The sequence below is a fragment of the Bicyclus anynana genome, chromosome 5, assembly GCF_947172395.1.
Source record: "Bicyclus anynana chromosome 5, ilBicAnyn1.1, whole genome shotgun sequence".
NCBI classification, from domain to species: domain Eukaryota; kingdom Metazoa; phylum Arthropoda; class Insecta; order Lepidoptera; family Nymphalidae; genus Bicyclus; species Bicyclus anynana.
In genome coordinates this window covers 10,030,525-10,052,749 of record NC_069087.1, presented here as the reverse complement: position 1 = coordinate 10,052,749, position 22,225 = coordinate 10,030,525, and the positions used below count along the sequence as shown (strand labels likewise).

Below are 22,225 nucleotides of genomic sequence, written 5' to 3'. Positions count from 1 at the left end.
TGACGGCCTCCGTGGCGCAGTGGTGTGCGCGGTGGATTTACAAGACGGAGGGGTTCGATCCCCAGCTGGGCCGATTGAGGTTTTCTTAATTGGTTCAGGTCTGGCTGGTGGGAGGCTTTGGCCGTGGCTAGTTACCACCCTACCGACAAAGACGTACTGCCAAGCGATTTAGCGTTCCGGTATGATGTCGTGTAGAAACCGAAAGGGCTGTGGATTTTCGTCCTCCTCCTAACAAGTTAGCCCGCTTCCATCTTAGGTTGCATCATCAATTACCACCAGGTGAGATTGTAATCAAGGGCTAACTTGTAAAGAAAAAAAAAGTTTTATTTCTAATTAATTGAGTATTTTAAATGAACAAACTGTAGGATTGAGTAAGATCACGTAAGAGTCACAACGTTGTTACGTTGACGATCTTAATCTAGCAAGGTCGTGTTTCCGAATCCGATGCCTTTGTTTTAGGTAAACGCTTGGGACTTAGGTCGCGGAATCACGCTCAGTTGACGGATGCTAAGTAGCTGGATGACGCTATTTTCTTAACGGCCCTGATGAGTACAAGTATTTTTTAGTGAAGTGCAAAAACACAAGGCCAATAGCATCAGCTCTTATTATCTACAATGAAATACAATATACACATTGAAGATCTAACATGAACGCTGATCGGCGATGATTAGCTTCACCGAGCCGTGCTGTTAAAAAATTAAGAGCAAAAAATAGGAAACTTAGCCGTTACTTTTGTATCGCGTGGTTTACAATTCTACAAATCAATAGGTATCATCATCAGGTGTATATATAATGCTAGCCACAAACGGTCAATTATTCTCACATTTCTGTAGCACCACGACTATAATTGATCGTGTGTTGGTCACTGCGTACATGACTAGTATGCCGTGTGGGTAGTGCCGTTTGCTTTTCAGAAACGTGAGAATAATTGACCGTCAATGGCGACCTTTAAGCTGAATAGTGTCTATGATTTTAAACTAACAATGTTTTTACAAGTGCTCTTAGTCATTTGCGTTTTCTACCTACATTTTTAATTATTTGTCAGTAAACATCGAGTATAGATAAACTAGGTTTAGAGGGTTTTTTTATGAAAAAAGTTTAGTTAAAAATAATTGTGTAAAATATTTTTAAAATTATATGTAGGTTTTATAATTCTAATGCCTTCTTCCATGAGAAATTAGGTATTTTTTTGGAAATCTAATGATAAAATAAATAAATAGAATAGTCTATTTATTTATAGCTATGTACAGTGCGTATAGTGCGTATCTCAGACCAATTATAGAAGGACCTGTATCGCACTCATAGTCACGAACAAAATTGTCTGTCATTTTCTGAAAAAAAAAAACGAGCTTAGATTTGGTATATATCTTATACTAAACTAGAATTTTTTGCCCGTTTTTTACACAATTCAATTACACAAAAAGGTTAAATTACGGAGCTCTTTAACCGACGAACACGATTACAACTATTTAACATCGATACTATAGAGACAGTTTTTATAATCGCATTAGATCGTTGATCTTATACTTTGACAGAAAAGTAACGTCTTGCGAGGCAGGTCCTATACAATAATTGGTCTGAGGTGCGTATGCATTAATGGAACGCGTCAGTATGCGCGCGCAGAGTCGCCGCGTGACAGAATGCGCTCGCGGCTCGGCTCGGCGCTCGCATCCTCGCTTCCTGAGAAAATGGCAACTTATGAGGAACTGAATCTGGGCCTCACATGCCGTTGACCTGTGCAACCCGCCAATGTGCCCTTACGTGACCTTTCGACTAAACTAACCAACTAGAACCTTTATTCGTACGGTTACGGGGACTTAAACACCCGAGAACCCTTGAATTCCATCCCCGTTCGGCGTAGCCACGATCGGTCTTTCAAATGTATTGGAGTAGAATAGAGAATATTGGCCTGGTAAAAAAGGCATGGCGAATATTTTTTAACCTCCGATGTAAAATGTAGGTTAATAAGTGTGACATGTCTTTCTGTGTGATATTTATTGTCTGTGAGATCGTTTCATTTATGAAAAAGAACTAAAACCCGATTGCAACGCCATCGTCAGGTAGTTTCCTGTAGTAAAAGTAAAACTAAACCCAAAATTATAATTAAAATCGGTTCAGTCATTTCTTAGGAGTTCAGTGAGGTGCTGGTAACTCATAGTACTTATCATTTGCGGAGAAAAAATATATAAAGACGTGCCTAAACCTAGCCAATAAAACCTCAGTAAGCTTATGAAACTGTAAATGATTGTGATAAGCGCTTACCCGCAGTGGACACGGCATTCAATATAGCAAGGAATAGAAGCCGTTAGTTTACCACAAAAATAATGCACAAAAACACGTTAGCCATTTCTATTTCACTTGCTATAATCTTAATTTCAAAACGTGACTTTGATTTCATGGTTCCAGCGAGATTTATCAACGGTCAACACTCGCATAGAATTTTAAACGTTATTTCAACGTAAATGATTAAACGATTCTGATAACCATAACCTCACAAGATATGTTTATTTAATTGATTGTTCTTTATTTAAATTTATATTAGATAAGACTTCATACCTGCATGTTAGTATAAATTATATTGCTGCTTCCTAATTCCTAATATTTTTTATCTAACTTAGTCGTAATGTGTAATTTAATATTAAACTAATTTTACTATGTTTAATGTTATAATTAGGTATGAATACTTAATAGGTTGTTACATAGTAGTCATTTCCGTACTTTCAAGGAATAATTGTAAAATTTGTCAAATTCTGCTATGCGATTTGCTCGATGCATGCCATTTACTTTCGTAGTAAGAGTAGGTATGAGTGAGCTTTTGTCGTATCCATAACACACCTGCAAAGCTTACAGATTTCGTGTTAAATGCATATATTTTTTTTAATAAAAAAAATAATAAAAAATGCTAATGTAAGGCTGTCTCTCTGTTACCTTTTCACGGCTAAACAGCTGAACCGATCAAGATTAATTTTTATATAGTAGTAATTGGGACATTGGAGCAAAACATAGGGTACTTTTTAACCCCAAAATAAAAATAGAAGGGTGTGAAATAGTGGTACAAAGTTGACATTTATTTCCACGCGGACGAAGTCGCAGGCTTCCGCTAGTATTTATATAGAGGTCAAATCGTTTGTTGGCAAAATATGCGTCTGTTTTACGGTTGCATGGTTATCGGTAGCCGATGAAGGGAATTCTGCCAGCGTGTGCGGCTGTGCGTAAGAAACCTCGGAGCGCCCGCCACATGAATATCAATATCGGTATAGCCGAGTCGCGATGACGGTCACAATGACCGATAAAAGAGAACCACACAAATATGGCCCTACTTGAACTTCGTTTAAAATTCACATTCAATAGCACCAACGAGCCCGGTACGCGCCGCCACCAAATGGAATGTAGGTTATGATGTTATTTAGCTTGTATTTTTTGCCGGTCCAAGTCTTTTTTTTTCCAATACTTATCTTCTTTCATGTCAATCAGATTTGTATAGGCGTGAAAGTACTGACGTCACTGTGCCAATTCTCATCTCGTTAATTTGATATTACCCCTGTATTGAAACGAGGTTACAGTGTGACTAATGTGCGCCGATATCAATTTTATAACAGAACTATGAATTCAAAAGCTTAGATCATTCTCTGCTTACCACTGTAGAAAATGTTTTTTCACTACTTTTAATTCAATTCGAGAGCCTCAATAGCTCAACGGTAGGAGCGGTCGGACTCATCACCGAGAGATGGTAATATGATAGGTTGAGTTTTAAATATCAATCGGTACTAATATTATAGTTAATGTTTGTGGTATTGTAGGGGTTAATCTCTGGATCTACCGAACCGATTTTAAAATCTGCTAGAAAGACAAATTATTTGTGAGTGTCATAAGCTATATTTCATCCACCTCTCGGGAACGGGAACTAAGCGGATGAAACACAACACAAGATTTTTTTATACAATATTGGCTACAATTAGGTAAGCCTGATGGTAAGCACTAATGCGGTCTAAGTTGGAGCGCGCTTACCTAGAATGTAGATGTCTATTCACTCTTGCTTTGAAGGTGTTTAAATTATAAGTGTCAGGAAACAAACGCCTGACGGGCATTCCAAATTTTTTGTAGTAAATTAGAAATGTGGGTGCAAATCGTTTTGTACGAGTTGCCTGACATCCACAATGTATGGATGTCACCGACGACATGACCGACATGTTCGCGACGTCTTGCTGTGGTAGAAAGGAGAAGGAGGAACTAAATGGTGAAGTTCTTGAGCACGCTCACCAAAGTATATCCGGTGAAAAACCGACAGACAAGCTACATTGCGACGATGTTGCAAGTAAAGTTGTATAGCACTGTGCCACGTAATATTGCTACGCTAGTCGCAATATAACGTGGTATAATTTCCAGCAACAAGCATTTATCACTGTAGCACCGTGATCGAAGCTCGCACGCTGTTTCCTGCCTCACTAAAGAGCCCTTGACTGCCCAGACGTATAGCACCCACACTCTAAATAACAAGACAAATAGACATGTCCACTTTACCATTTACAAAGTAAAAATTCTCATGTTGTGTTTGCATAGGTCTTTTACCAATTAGTATTTGTACCGATATATATGACTTTGTGTTAGTGGTTTGTCTGTGGCACTCACTTCAAACTTTGTCTAGGACCTCGCACGCCGAGCCGAGAGGGAGGCGTGAGAGAATAAGGAGACTACTTAGCAGTGAGCATCCATTGTTTGTGTACAAATAGAAGCGGTTTTGAATCTTTATTCTCGCTTTTTAGAGTATCGCTTCGGCATCATGAAACGCGAGCGATTTCGTACACAGCATCGGGTCGACAATGGCGAATGACAAAGACCTCGCGGGGATTTCACTTGAAAATATTGGCTTTGGTTTACGATTCATTGTGAAGGAAAAGCCTTTACCTCCTTTCGTGACAAAAAAGTAAAGTACGAATGTGTTTGGATGTATTTTGCCGTATAGGGACCTTGTTTATCAAATCATTGCCATTTTATTGTAATTTCTTTATTAACCGACTTCAAAAAAAGGAGGAGGTTTCTCAATTTGACCGTATTTTAATATATATATTTTTTTTATTATACTTAGGTACATGATAGATAAATAAATTATTGAAACCTGAATTCAAGTCTTTCTAGACGATTGGTTAAGTACCACTCAGTAATACTTAGGTAGAGACCTATTATCTGGAAGTCTGTTAAAATCCGATTAAACTTCGTCACAAGTGGCGTAAACTATGTATACAATTTTATTATTTCTAGGTATTTTTAAATGTGTATTTGCAATAACTAATTACACTATAAATTACTAAGAAACTTTGTATACTCGAACATATCAGCGGCAGATCAAATACGTATATTAGCAAAAAAAAAATTCAAATTTAATGAAAAAAAGTTTTACGGTTGTAATGAACATAAAGCCGCTAATGAATAGCCGAGGATCTGGTAGTGGTATAATATTATGTTAATAAAAGGCTCGGTACGTAATGTCCAAGGCCTGTAGCCAAGGCACGTCTATTCTCTTTCTGCAAACGCTAACGTTTCGAAAACTAGAAAAATGTATGAGAATCGCATTTGCTATCGACAGGTCACGTGATCAAGTTGTCGATAGGATCTGTCATTCCCATAAATTTTTCTAGTTTTCGAAGCGTAAGCGTTTGTAGAAAGACGTGCCACTTGGCTACAGGCGCAGGTTGTTTTATCGTGCGGAACGCGCGATGTCATTGTCCTACGAGAGGATGAGCTTGCACCTCGCGGCTCGCCTGCGCCTCCGCCACCAGCGACGTCTCACAATTCACGCGCTGACGACTAACGACTAACGACCACTTTACTGAAGAGCATATTATACTCAAACTTATCATTCCTGTATTCGTTGTACGGAAATGAACCATGTATTTACATAAAGGTTCCGTTGGACTTTTGTATTTCATTCCCGATTTAAAGGGGTGTTTTCAATAGTTTTTAAATTTCCATTTGTGGAGTGGAGTTTGTAAATATCTGATGTTGTAGAATAGGTAATCTAGAGGGTACATTTAGGGATCTTTGTAGCCAGACTGATTTTGAAAATTCTTTTACCAATAGAAAACAACTTTATTTGTGAATGCCATAGGCCATAATTTATCACCATATTAACACGGAAACGGAAACTAGGCGGACAAAACTGCGGAGCTTCTGTTATAGTATTCATTAATCAGTATTTTGATTCCAATTGAAAATCAAAAATATGCTGTTTTTTTATTAACAAACTAGGCTTTATATATCTTGTTATATTATCAACCAAATACATACGAGTATGTGAAAAAGTTAATATATAGGTAAGATAGGACTCATTAGGGTTGATTTATACCATGCCGTCGACGCTTCCTAAAAGCAATCTATTCCTGATAGGAGCTGTATGCAGATTTATTACATCAATCTAAGCCATAGCAGTATCCGTAGGTTGAGCACTTATATCTGTGTATGAATTTACAACAGATACTTCCCTGTTTGAGGCGTATCCCTGAATTGCTTTTAAATCTATGCGTTTCACATCTTTACCTTGAGAGAATATACAAGCGTTTTTATAGCTGTTTTTTTCGACGGTAATAACGATATTTACAAGCATATTGTTCGTTTAGTGTTTTGATGCTGGAGCTAATCACGACTGTTCAAAAAACATAGAAAAACACCTCCGATTATGGTATTTTGATATATTTAGAAATGACGCAATTATTAACGTTTCCTTAACTTAATTTGTTTTCAGGATGACTCAGTGCATGATTAAGCTAATCAAAAAAAAATTAAATTAAAAGTTAGCTCATCTATACTTATAATAAATCTGTAGAGAGGTCAATTCTGTACATGAAATATATTTTCAAAATAACTATCAGGGGGTGATTAGTGATCGATACTGATTCCAAAAACGCAATCAGTAAAATTTTTGTCTGTCTGTCTGTGTGTTCGTTATAGAAACAAAAACTTCTCAACGGATTTCAAAGATACAATTATTCTTCACACTCCTGAGCAAGTTATAGTATACTTTTCATCACGCTTAAAACGGGAGAAGTTACTCCATTTTTACAGCGATACTACTACTGTAAGGGCTGGATTAAAGAGGTCTAAGGGAGGACAAAGTCGCGGGCGTACGCTATTATTAAGATGACAAAACAAAGCATATACCTATACTTGTTATTACTTATAATTAAAATCGCGTCGTTATTTTAACGCTATTTAAGTAACTATCCGCTTAATTACAGCTTATCGGAAATGTTTCTAAGAACCTTTAATTTGTTTAAGAAAATTAATGACCATTGCGTTTGTTTAATCAAAGCACAAATCTATGTAACGGTACACACAGCGAGTCTGTGCCCTGGACGCACGCTAGCACTCTTAAATAATGGACATAAAGACATTAACACAACTTTATCCTCATTTCAGATCTTTTATACGTGATCACGACGTATACGTATATTGATCTTACATTTCGATGGCAACTTGTCTTGCAATGTCTTCGGAATAAAATCAATTTCATATACAGGCGGACAACCTATACCACGATAAGAGTGCCGCGGTGCCTTATCTAATTCATGGATCCAAATCGATTTGAGCGTCTAATGCCTTAGGTTACGAATGCGATAATAATATTGTTCGCTTTGTAAACATTTTATTGACTATGCCCTAATTTCATGTCAACAATTATGGTACCATGACCGTATGTGACTTTTAACACCATGGGATATTATTTATATAATAACATACGAGTTATATGTTACGCAAGACTGCAAAATTATTGTTCGCTGCGTTTGCGTGTAATGAAGTAGCGAAAATGCAGGGATTTTAACTTCCAAGAGTAACGTTGAAATAGAATCGGGAGATTCGCAAAATATTACTTTGCAGTCGACTGCACCACACAACTTTTAATCTCACTACGACGATACTGCTATAAGAAAATCATCAGGTGCCTACTGTCACCATATGAATAACACCTACGAGTATATCTATAGACTGGTGTCATTCTTAAAGATAGATAGATAGATAGATAGATAGATAGACACTGGACGATGACTTGATTGTTTTAAAATTTTCTTTAAGTTTACCACAAAATAAACTGAAATTTTAATATTTATCGATACGTACTCCCGTGTTTCATTGTTTTCTAACTTTAAGTTCACTTGCCACTCGAATTTCCTTTTTATTTTTTAAAAGCTTGTCCGAGACGAAAAGTAATATTTTTATTATTAAAGACAAACATTTATATTATGTGTAATGTGTACTTTACTTTAATAACATTTTGTCACAAATTAGCTTCCTAAATGTGCATATTACACTCACGTTCCGATGCGGTAAATGGCTCAAACTGGCATCTTCATAACGGTACAAAACCGCCTTTAATACGTCTTGTTGCATAAAGCGAGTATAAGTAAAACAAGCTAATTTCCGGTCCCAGGCCCTCTTTTTATGATTATTGGATATTAAACTCAACATGACTCGAAATAATGCTACGAAGAACGAAACATTTCGGTACTTTCGTTACGGGGTCAAATGTTTCTCAACGTTGTAATCTTTATTGAATTATTGCTTTCCTGTTTACTATCTACATTTAAGTGTACTTGAATTTATTATTTAGATACTTATACTCTTTACTAAAATATGATCGTCATCTTGGCATTTTTATTTATGTACCTATAATATTATCATATACCTTTTCCTATACTAAGATAAAACATTATAGATCGAGATAAATGAAGGTAATTCTAGCCCTTTGTTAGATGGTTAGAGCTGAAAATTTTAACATTATCTTTCAAATTGTTTCAGACGCGATTGAGTTATTTCCGTAAACTATGTCAATACTTTAGCTACGAACCAAAATTACTTGCATTAATTAACATTCCTAAGCTTTGCGTTGTTAAAATGGGACATCGAGAACTGTGAAGCAAATGTAAATATTTCTCTATCCTCAATATGTGTAGGCCGCGACTCGCAACTAACATTCACCGGTTGATTCGGCTATGAGCAATAGAAAGAAAGTCGATGTTGACGCGTCGTCGATGGCCCTCACGATCACAAAGCTGCGCGGGCGCAGCGAGCGGGGCTATTGTCGCCCAACTTACTAAATCAATATTTGCGCAGATGTCGGCGTAAGAGCACACTATACTTGTAGCGACCTAAAATTCATACAGCTTATATGGCAATGTTAGCGGTAAATTTTCTCGGCAGCTACTTGTAATCCTTCAAATGTGGGTCGGTGTTGCACGCACAGCTTGACCCCGGCCGTGGTGGGCTCAAAATAATTTGTCAAGATCAGACCTAGATAGCGGTAAAGATGATACGATAGGTTTCAAGATTGTCTGCGGAGAAAATTGATAGGATTTTGCGTTGTCTAACGACTCCGTTTATCTTGTTCATTACTTCATAACGCTAATGAGTTTTATATTTTTAATTTAAAATCATACAATATATAACCATAATCAGAGGCAAGTTAGGACAGTTGACGTTTAAAGATTGCAATTTACCGGTTTCACTTCCGACAGATTATAATATACTGAAAAATTGTTAAATTGTAATCAGTATTTTCAGTTCACGATGACGGTAGATATTGTTAACTAACGTATTTAACGGTAACATACAAGCCATATTATTAGTTTAACAGTCAAAGTCAGCAAACTCTATAAATCGTACATTATTCTATGACGCTGATTAAACTGTCTACATGTAGTCTAATAAAACACTAGAATACAGCAAAAATTTAATGACTATCTTACTTTTCGAAATTGCTAATTAAAAGCAGTTTTTATAGTACATAACCTGGCTATAAAGCTCGTAAGCGCATTCCTTGATAATGACGGCTGTGGGGTGTATCGAAGTAATATTACCCAATAGTAATTACCTCATGTCGGCTGCGAACCCCGATACAAGCTATAGGCTTCGCAGTAAGAGTTAAAATCTCCCTTGTCTACGAGCTATGTAGGTTTTGTTTAACGTTTTTTACTAGTGCGGTTTCTTAGTGAAAACGAAGTGCATAATTTTCAAAGTTATGACCACGATTCCCGTGTAATATGATAATGCATCGTATAAATATTTCATGTCTAGTCGCTTTATCGTTTTTGCGCTAGAACCAGTTTCTTGAACTTAAAGCAGTTTTATGCAAAAAACTTAGCTTTTACAGCCCATTGTTTTTTTCTGTTACGGTCAGGTAAGCAAGAAAATTTTGTTATTTTTAATGCGAAATCAATTTTAAAACATTTCTGATAGCTTCGTGTTTTTGCAACGTTTTCATTTCCACAATGTAACTTTGCGATGCTTTACTTTAAAACGTTATTGGTTCAACGCGCGCGCCGCTCGGAATTTAATCCTGAACAAATACATCCACAGGCTCCAGAACCAATAGAAAGTTCAATGTATTTAAACTTCAGTTATGTAGTTCTACGTGTAAGTCATGTTTGAGGTAATAAAACGGTTAACGGAAAATACTTGTGAAGTCGAGTCTCCTACGTGCCCGCGCTCGGCCGTTTAAAGCTCGGTTCTGACATTCGTTTGTTAGAGCTCGCCATTCATTCCTTACATAGGAGATATGGCCGGTAATGACTGGCCGGCCGGTTAGTTATCGGCTAGGCGCTCGTAAACACTGTTCGACACGAAGCATTAGTACATAGCTGCGAATGCCAGTCAATGGGCATCACTGTGAGCGCATTCACTTCCTGATGGAGCTAACTATTCACGCAAATAATAAATCTCTCACTTCCAGCGGTCGCGCACGAAACTGTAGACCATTATTAGATAACGGACAAAAGGGTATCAGCTATCAGCTTTATAGGGTCCATGTACTCTATAAAGGTCACCTTTATAGAGTACATGGACCAGTAGACTATAGAGGGGTGCATGAGAGCTGGGTCAGAGAGGGTCAGCGAGCGTTGTAATAACAACTATCAAAGAACTTTCGTATCCCAAAGGACGGGAAAGTGTGAGGGTGGCACGGTAACTATCTAATTGCTACAGAGGGGTGGTTAAGAACCGACGATTCTCGGAGGATTTAAAGTTTACGACATTTTCATTGAGAAACCAAATCACGCTCAGCTCATGCGCAGGGAGAATACTTTGTAAAAACCGCCGTTACTTTACGCTCAGTATATTATTATTGAGAATACGTGAGATTGTTTAATTATGTATATGTTATTATGCAACATAATGGGTCGTGAGAGGAGTCAGTCCCCGCCGGTGCCTGGGTGGCGCGGGGCTCGGGGCACGGGGCAACGCTCACCGTGTGAGCCTGCCGCAACAATCGCGAATGCAAAGCCTAGCAACAGCACTCACACCGACGTCACTCTATCGCCACACTGCGCTTACCGGCGCGCGGCGCAGCTCGCGAGCTTTAAGGGTGGCCGCTCACTGACAATTTTTAGTTGGCCGACTTTTTAATTGTGCGTGATTTAGTTGGACAGATGTGCGGGCTGTCATACATCGATATACCTGTTCTCTAATCGGCCGACTAAGTTGGCCAACTAAAAGTTGTAAGTGAGCGGGGGCTCTAAGCTGCCGCTCAACTGTAACACTTTTATATATTGTTTTTCATTTAGGTGTATCGAAAATATAATTTAAATTTTCCAACTAAATTGTAGTTATTAATTAAATCGGGTTTTTTTCACTTATCTAGATACCTGTTTAGAGCTAAAAATACAATGTAGTTAACAGGTTTCAATATATTAATTTTCATGAGACATTCGGGTAAATAAGATCAATATTAACTAATTAATACTTAAAAAATTGAGATTGTCTCGATGTTTGTAAATCATACTAAGATTATAAAATAACAAAATAAATTAAAAACTAATAACAGAAATAGATATAAATTCGTACATTTTTAATTCTTACATTCAATGTGATATTTTTTATTACATAAACGCACAATTATTCAAGATAGTGTTTGGCGACAAATGTTTTCCACGTATCTACCGTACCAGTACTGTTTAGGAGAAAATATGTCAGGTTCACGATGAGCTCATAAAATACAAATCCTGATGTCATCGTCAATGCTAATTCCCGATCAGAGGAATTCTTGTCACGATGCGTGCGAAATTTTAATGCACGGACCAATTCCGTTAAAGTATATAATCGTTTTACAGATAAATGAGAGATCGCGGAATAATGTGCAAATAAGATAATTCGTAAGAATATCTGAGCGGAATGTTAAGGCAGAGTAACGGTGGTGAGACGTCTAGCGCGGATTTACCTAAATTATTCGGACTACGTAGCGATACGTGTGGCGGCGGAGCGCCACTCGGCCGCCGCAGCCGCTCCCGTTGCCTTCGCATACCTTCCACACGATGTGGAGCGTGAGACATTTACAATACTAACTATAACGAATCGGTTTTGAAACAGGATTTTAGGCTATTAGCACGAGGCAGGGGCCGATCCTTGAGGCAAACAAGGCATGTGCGGACCCGAGCTTTCAAACGCGCACGCGTGCTGAAGTTTTTAGTTAATGAAACTAAAATAATTGCGTTAACAAATGCTAATGCTTCTACTACTACCATAGTACTAGTAGTCACTTATCTATACTAACTCAAATGTATAATATTTTCGTATGACCGCCTCAGGCGTAGCGTTAAGCATTTTATCTACTTCTAGTATAGCTTAAAAAGCACTAAAACAAGCCCCATACTCGTATTTCCGCTAGATAAGTTCATGTTATGTTCGTAAACCAACAGTTAGATGTCTGTCATTGATAAAATATACAAAATGCTTAAAAAACCCAACAACTGTTACTCCGTGTGTTACTCTAGATAGTTTTCATTGTAGGTATCTTCTGACACAAAATTTGCACGGGTCGACGAACTGCGAATGCGTCGCGAGGGAAACAAATATTTGCTTTTTCTTCCTACCCATTTCCCTAAGAGACACAGACCCTGTCGCGTGGATTTACTTCCACACGACTGCCCTACATACTTATTGTACGCAACAATGTAGTAATAATGTACCCTAGTGCTTTGTTGTTTGTTTATAACATAACTTTTATATAAGATGCCAGTAATAAATGACGATGACGCAATTTATAAGAAAAAAATATCTCTTAGTAATGACTAATTACAACAATTTGCATTAGACATCAATTATGCTATTATTGTAATTAATATAATAGTGATTATAAAACGATTATATTAATTGGGTGCGCTGAATACGGGTATTTAATCAAAGTTAGGCGCCGTGCACAATTACAATGTATGGTACATCGCAGATCGTAGTTTCCACCGCGTAAGTGGTACATAAACACTTAGTATGCACATGTGACCGCGTTGCCGTTAATCGACCGCTACACTTTAGCGACAATTACCTTCTAATAACGATGTAGTTCGTGTATCCGAATTCCGAATCTAATAACAACGTCGCCAAGTCCACGACTGCTATGCTAATCGGTGTAATTTACGGCGGCTGATAATCGCGACGCGGTACGTGAGTGCATTGTGCGAACGGCAGCGCGGATGTCTGAGCGTAGCGCCTCACACGCCCGCTGCCTTACAATGTGACACCTCGCTGATCGATCTCCAATATTTAAGCGACTTTATTATCTAAAGCTAGCCGCACACACACGTTATTATTGTCAATTAAGTAGGGTAAGGCCCCACACACGCAATAACGTTGTTGATAAAGTAGGGTTAAGGTTTTATACGTCATATTCCCTAAGGATATAAAGCTTTAATATAGTTACGAACACCATTTTGACAATATTTATGTGTTGACAATATTATTTATTAGTCGTATCCAGACAATATTTTATCTAAGTCGAGCATTCTAGTTTGCAGTGAGTATGTTAGACTTAAGCATATTGACAATAATCTTATGTAGCTATGGGTGGGAACATTTATACAACGTCATACATTTATACCCAGACCAAGGCGCATTTGGAACCCTCGTATGTTTAATTTTAAGTTTTCGACTAATTATTATTACCTGACGTTTCAAAAGTGCTTTTAAACTAACCTAATTGAAATAAATGAATTTTGACTAACTGTGTTGGTCAGGATTTTGAGCCAGGATTGAATGGACCATGGACCTAGACGTTTTGAACCAAACGATTTGGTAATTAGACCTTTTGATACTGGTCATTGTAGACCACGTTATTATACTATGAGTATAAAGAGATTGTAAGACAGAACCGGCGATTTATCTGCATTTATTTATGCCGGCGATGCTCCACTTAGCAAAAAGCTTTTCGTATCTTCTTTGTTTTCTGTAGCTATTTCGTAATTGGTAGTAAATTTAATGTAATTGTTTTATTTTTTATTTAATTTATAGTACCTAATCTATACTAATATTATAAAGCTGAAGAGTTTGTTTGTTTGCGCTAATCTCATTTTCCTATTGAGAGCTTACGCTGCGTGCGCTGCGTAAACGGTTAAAGTTTTGCAAATATCATGTATGACAGAATTGTGCCGCTTTAAAAGTTCTAAAAAAAGTCCCCGGACAGTATATGTCTATCTTTTAATTTTATATTATATTTATATATTTTTTGTTTTATACTAACCAAATTTGTTCTAAAAAAATATTTACTAATTTGCAAACCACAAAAGTTTTCACCGATTTTTCGCGGATGAAGTCGCGGGCGTCCGCTAGTGCTACCACTAGGTAGCTATAAAAGGGCTTCACGAATCAACAATCAACTTTACACTAACTTACTAGAATACGGAAGAAAGGCTTATTCATAAATGAAGAATATTGCTCACCTTGTATATTAGAGCAGATGTTCATGTCCGAAATCGGTGTCAATGCTCGCTGCGGTTGCAGTGTTCCCAAATTATGTGTTGGGCAACGTCGGGGCCGGCGACCCAGGCGCCCGACCCGATCGCCCAATGCCCTCCCGATCGCAACCAATCGACTTTTACTGTTAATGGGCCCATTTAAAAAACGCCATTACACCGCTATAGTCTGTAACACAGTACAATATCGCGTGTAATTCTCATGCTACAGAAAAAAAGTGATGTTATGTCATGTAGCCTGTAGGTGCTTATTAAAATCTCTCGCGAAGTACAGTTAAACAATTTTATTAACAACTTTTGCAAATACGCAAAAACAGTGACTCGCTTTAAGGTTAATTTCTTAATACGTTATTTTTATTTACATATAAAATTAACTGTATACCCATTTTGTAGCATTGTTACACAAAACGGTATGCCAAATTAAGCATGGGAAGTGGGCCCCCATTGTATGGGCACATTAAAAGAAGCGGTGTTTCCAACTTTAAAAGCCTGTTATCACGAAATCCCATCAAGCGCCTTTCACTAGAATGGACTAATAAATCTTGTAAACATCGCAGTCTATCTTTGCTATATTTTTTTAATAAAAAAATATATGAAATGGATTCAATGGTTTTGGCATGTCAATACGTGAACTTGTTAACGTCCGGAACTCTCGCACTTCAACTAAACCAAATAAATAGATAGTATCAGCCGCGCCCTCTCCCTCTCCCTCAAGGTGACTTGCGAAGAGCGTCTAGACGGAGGGACCCCCTATCTGCGAATAGAACGAGGTTCTATTTATCTAAGATGAACTTAAATTGAGTTAACTCGGAACGGTTTCTTAAGGAAAATCGCTTTTGCACAATTTGTAAGATTTCAAATCACTTATCCTCGTATTTGAAATGTGATTGTACCTAGATATTTAAGTGAGTACATTTGAAATTTATTCCCTTGGAACCAATTGGAATAAAAATAAAAAAAATACAGAACCACTATTTATTGCATAAAATATTATATTCTAATCTGATAACTAAGTATATATTTTTAAGTTTCAAGTAATCAAAATCGCGTCAGCGATAATTTAATAATCTTGAAAAAGAAAACACAAAATCATCTTCACTTCACATTTCAAAAACATTTTCATAAAGATTTACAACACTTTTTATTTAAATAGAATACACAATTACAATTAAAGCTGCATTTCATTTGCAAAGTATTTAAAATTGTAACGTTACTTACCGTCGACAATGATTGAGTAAGAAATGTCCATCCAGCTAAACTGTTCCATTTATAATACTGGATAGATTTGATAAAACAATATCAAACTGTTATAACTATAGATATGCGCAAAGAAAATCACGAGTGCTAATTCTCTTGTTAGCCATAACAGCATCATACGTACATATATATGTAGTTACATAGCATAAATAAAGAGATGCTTTCCCACGGCAAGTCTCGGATTATTCCTACGGGGCTGGAGTAACAATAATTTGCCCGTAGTTATTGACTCTTGAAGTACGAGCCATAAATACAAGTTAGGTGCTTGCAGAGTGCGAGTAACTGCGCAACCGACTATAACGTGCATTTGTAATACTTATCATAACTTCATGATTCTATAAGCTCGCATGTTTACTGCCTAGTTCTCGGAGATAACTTCAAAGGTATACTGTTTGGGAATAAAGCGTAATAAATAAAATGCCTTTTATTTCTCTATTTACAAAAATACATTTTACAATATTTATAAGAAAAAAGTTATAATGGTATCACAAGGACCCCTCTAGGTAAGGGTGAAGGCGTCTTTAAATACGGGATCATCTTTGGCAAGTTTTGGCTAGTTTACCACGTCTTGCCAGCGATTTTTGCAATGTAGTCCGACCACCTACCAAGTGGTCAGCCTACTCGCCTCTAACCCACCTGACCACGATGTCACTCTTGTTGTCCAACAATCGTCACTTATCCTTGCTATATATACATGGCCTTCTATACATTTTGTTATTTTTTTGCACTATCGCATTTTAATACATTTATTCCTTTATCCAAAGTTTGTCAGATATTGCTATAAGCAATAAGACCGCCTTTGCATACTTGTTTACTATGTTTCCTTCTATTTTCGTGGTTCGTTGTTTTTCTTTTGTGCAATAATATATAAATGAATAAAAAATAAAATGGCCTGTCCACTACCATTTTTATTTAAGCGTCTCACAAAGCTTAATAACTTAAACTATATTTCCATAGTTTTGAAATACTAAGTTATGCTAAGTTGGTATTAGCAAAAAAATAACGTTCCTAAATTAAGAACATATTTTAGTGATGGGAAGGCAAAGTTTAGTAGAGCTTGTGATATGTTCATCGGGCTCAGTACTACCGCCATGTCTGCTAAACGGCTTAGCTATATTCTTGTATATGTTGTTCAGATATATGATATATGGTTGCTTAGACATGGTAGGTGTAATTAATGTCATATGAGGCTTAACACCTACGCCTCAGGTTAATGAATAGAAGGCAGCACTTTGTACGAAGTTTCCTTGAACGTCCTTTGAAGTGTTTCAATGACTTACCATTATATATACTATATGTTTAGTCCATCAGTGAGTCTTATGATTACAAAAATATACTTACTTAACAATATACTGACCCACATAACAAGCACAGCATTCGTACCTTATTACCAAATGTTTTTGTTCAATATTGTTACAATATAATTTATTTCCCGCCCTAAGGCTGTATTTTCTTTTTCCTGTTGGGTACCAACGGGAATATCTGTCGTTATTACAAACATTTATTTAACTCACTTACTTTGTTAGCGTACGTGTAGGTTAAATATTGGATAAAGAACCTCTTTTGACTTTCGATAGATATACTTGCGTATGTTTGTAATCAAGCAATGATATTATGATACGTTGAATCTAGCGTAATTATAGAGTCGAAACTTGGCTATAGGAACTCCTTCAACAATGTAAACTTAAGCTTAACTCAGGAAGTTACGATTGAGTAAGCATGTCCTCAGGCAAACTTTGAGCTTTCATAAAATGTCTAGCTATCGCTGGCCCTCAGTACATTAGTTTTGTGTTTCAAACGTCTCGTGTTTTGATGTACGTACGAGTATGTCCTGCATTTACCCCAAGTGATGATTAATGAAAATAAGAAGTTGGACGCTTTAACAATAAAGATCAATGCGCGTATCCGGTGTTTATATAAACATCTCATTGTCGGCTGTGTGTGCGTGCGGGTTGCACACACACGCACAGCCTCCCCTCGCCTACACTCCGCTTGCTCCACGACACATATTCCCACTCTCGAAATGTCGCCCCTACCTCCCGAGTCCCGCTCCACATCTATTTATTACGTCTAACCATAAACACCGTCAACGAAGAACTCTCAAGTATTCTTACCGACCCCCGTGTAATGTACCAGCTCTTATTAAAACAACAAAAACTTCGCCCACTTAAACTTCACTCGAAGCACATTTTGTTTTCCGTCGCAAGTGAGCTTAATAAGTTCACTTCGTAGAGCGGCCCGTGCCACTGTGTAGTATAGCTACTTGCGAAAATAATGTTCCTTGCAACATTTATGAGACTGCTGGGAGAGTAAATTAGGGCAAAGTGAGCGGAAAATATATACACGGCTTATTTATTTATATACTAGTACATTACTAATAGAACAGAAGCTTGAATGGCCAGATCTTTAAGTATTTTATAAAAGCCCACAGACATGGCTTAGGAGAGTACATTTAGGGTTCATTTACACGAGCAGCACGTTGCCAACGGCAGCTGGCAACTGCTTCCGACGACTGCAGTCGATTGCATTCGGTAGCAGTCGACGGCAGTCAACGACAATCGACTGCATTCGGCGACCGCCATCGACTGCCGCCGAGACGTCGCCGACTGCAGTCGTGTAAATAAACCCTAAGATACCATAGAGTTTGAATAAAGGTGGCTCTAGGCCTGAAGGGTATTTTTTCCTACGGGATATTATGAGAAATCAAGTCGCCGAATACTTCGCTCTGTTCTCAACCTTCGCCGCAAACTTTAAAGATGCCCGATAAAGGACTGACATGACGAGACTAAGATGATTAAGGGTCTTGACCTTTCTCAACTGATACGTAGCAGAAATACCTTGGTCCAAACCACGGTGCCTACCGTACGTTTTTTTGTTAATTTACAAAACGAGTGATTTGATTATAATAAAATGACATATAAAAATATACAATTACTTAGAGAAAAGAGAGAATGCTATATAATCATAAATTTTATCTTCCCGCATTCTCAAATAGATTCCCAGGATATTCTAAACATATTTTACGATCGTAATAAGACGGTGCATTGAGTACAAAAACTTTAAATTACGATTTGTAATAACCATAAGCTCAATTTACAGCATCGTAACTAACAGGTAAATCCTATTTGAATATAAGGCTATAAATGTAACGGGATACCACCATATGTATAATTTATAGTACCCGTATTACAAGGATACTAACAGCATCAATCGTTAAATAATATTTCCAAAGAATAACCATAACTGGTCAAATGTGTGTCAGAATACGATTAACAGTTTCTTGGTACTCTTAGGGTTCAGTACACATGTGTTTTGTTTTTGTCCTCGTGTTTTTTTAATAAAGTTGTCTGGCAGATTTCTGTATCTACTAAACAATAATAATGTTAGATGTAATTTTTTTCTTACTATAGTTCCTATTGCTAGCGAACGTCTGCAACTTCGTCTGCGTGAAACTCGCTGTAAACTTTCAACCACTATTTCCCCCTCTTCTATTTATATTTATAAATAATATTAATAATCATCTAGTATCATCTAACATTATAGTATATTATACTACAATTTTACAATATATCTAACTCAAAACATGAACGGGGTAGAATTTTGATATTATTTTGAGTATTATTCTGGTATTACATATTACAATCTTTCAACTCCTATTTTACCCCCATTTGATTTTATTTTCGCAACAAAAAGTGTCCTATTACCTACTTCGTATTATGGTCTCAAATTGTGCCTACTTTTATTTAAATTTACTTAGTAGTTTAGTTTAAATGTTTTATTTACGAAACTAAATATATATATTTAAAAACATATTTCAACATGGGGACCCCATGTTCCCCCATTCAAATTTGCCAAAAGTCTTACTCTGGATCAATTCGGCACTGACTAAGGGTTCATTTACACGAGCAGCAAGTTGCCACTGCCGTCGTCGGTAGCAGTTGCTGCTCGTGTAAATGAACCCTTAGATTGCTTCATTTATGTAATAATATATTGAACACTTGGTTTTAGATAAGTGTATGTATATTGTTTCGGTGAAGGAAAACATTGTGAAAAAACCTGCACACCTGAGAATTTTCCCAATTCTCTAGGATGTGTGAAGTCTGCCAATCCGCATTGAGCCAGCGTGGTGGACTGTAGGCCTAACCCCTCTCATTCTGAGAGGAGACTCGTACTCAACAGCCAGCTAATGATGAATGATGATATTGTTTCAGACGGCAGGCGGCAGATGGATCAGAGGCGCGCGGCAGCGGCGCTGCTTGCGCTTGCCGCTTGCATCGCGTGCTCTGCAGCAGGTACATACAACATCTTTTTATTATTTAAACACATAGGAAATTAAAAAAAAAAGTTTAATCCCAATCTCTCTTGATGGTAAGTGACGATACAGTTTCCTAGGTAATCGTAACGCAACGCTAAATTGCTCGGTGATACTACATTGCCATCACATTGAGTGATAACCAGACTTGAAATGAAATGATCCGTGCCTGGAACAGGATGTGAATAAAAAAAGGCCCTTGATTGGAATCGACCCGAGGACCTATTTAGTAAACCAAGGCATTTTCAACTACATCAGAGAGGTTCCTCTTCTTCCTCTTAGCTATAGGAAGCTATAATGTCTGAAGTTAAAGTTTTTGTTCACATCAAACGCTAAGTACGCTATGAACGAAGTCACGGGCTTTTGGCGGTCTACTCGTACTATCTAATTATACTACGTCACTAAATGTTAATTAAATGAAGAAAAAAAACATATTCTCTGTCAAACTCCTAAAAGAGAGATTATGATTCATCGTTTCGTTATTATTTCACGTTTGATATTAAACTTTTCATAGAAATATCATTCATAATTCTGATTTATACCTATTCATGTAAAAAGTTCATATTTTGAAATCCTTTGTAATCCACGATCCCAATTTTGTTTATTTATCGCTATACAAAGATAAATTTGTAATAAATCAATTCAAATACAAAAGCCAGTGATGATTTATATATTTTTGCCTGCCATCGTAAATTCGAACGTGTAATATTTGTAACATTAACAGGTTTCTACCGAATATACCGCTTATCACATTTATATTTTCTAACGGAGTATTTATATCGAATTCCGATTTATTACATAAATTATAATAATCCGCATTAAAACTGTATTCATTCGTTACGAGAGAATGCATAACTGTTAAATGAATAAAAATGTTGATACCGGTTCCAGAGGAGCTTGTTTATACACGCGCTCGTCCGCAGAATGTGAAAAATTGATGTCTGCAAATTAAATATAACGCGTTTTCAGAATCTTAATACATTTAAATACGACAATATACAAGTAACATTCTGATTACCGCTAAGTATACATTTAAATATTATATCATATTGATATATCAATGTATTCGTTTATATTGATTTGTAAATAGAGCTTTTTTGAAGTTCCTAAAACACGAAGCTTTTGTAACCCAATGCTCTTTATATTGTAGCTTAGTTTTCTTTAAGAAATCTTGGAATCCAACATACAATCTTAGATAAGTTTATAAATATATAAACGTATACGTAAACAATAACAAATAACATCACTATCTATTTTCAAAGTAAGCGCACAAGCACAAGCATAGCCTGCGCTATGGGTACTAACACGGAATTAATAAGGCCTTGATAGGTAACCTAACGCTTTATGTTCTGTAGGTACTAAGATAGCTGATTTTATGTTAGATAAATACATACATTACATATAAATACTTATACAATGTATAAATACCCAATGCTCATCACACAAATATTTTCCAGTTGTGGGAATCGAACCCACGGCCATGGATGCAGAAAGCAGGGTCTCTAACCAATGCGCCACGCGGGCGGTCACATGTAAATAATACCAACCGTTTAGAACTCGAGATATGGTGCACAGAACTAGGAAACCCGTATAAATCAGCCGTTGGCTTTCGCGAATGTCGTAAATCATTTATTTGATTCAATATTCACAATCCATTTAATTCTGAAGGAGAACAGGTAGAACCGTTGTGTTGTCTGGTGACCTAGAATCGGTCCACCTATTCCCGAGATGTCCGTGCGCGATACCGTCGTCGCCTGCGCCCGCGCCGCCGCCGCACGAGCTGAGCATATTTAAAATTAGTAAATTATCAGTGCCATTCAGATGTTGGATTTTTCTTAAAGATCCTACAACACTGTTCAGATGTTGGATTTTACTAAAAATAAAATTCCTAATTCCAAGCAGCACCATTTTACTAAAAATCGTACCTCTG

General features: G+C 37.0%; 1 protein-coding gene across 1 annotated transcript in view; it reads left to right on the top strand.

The window, feature by feature from the left end:
- Positions 1-22,225, top strand: part of LOC112052777 (titin) — a 44,337-nt gene that overhangs the window by 4,830 nt on the left and 17,282 nt on the right. Inside the window, exon 2 of the mRNA XM_024091999.2 lies at positions 20,195-20,275. Within this exon, the coding sequence (XP_023947767.2) occupies positions 20,209-20,275 (67 nt within the window). The 5' untranslated portion in view covers positions 20,195-20,208. The remainder of the gene's footprint in view (positions 1-20,194; positions 20,276-22,225) is intronic.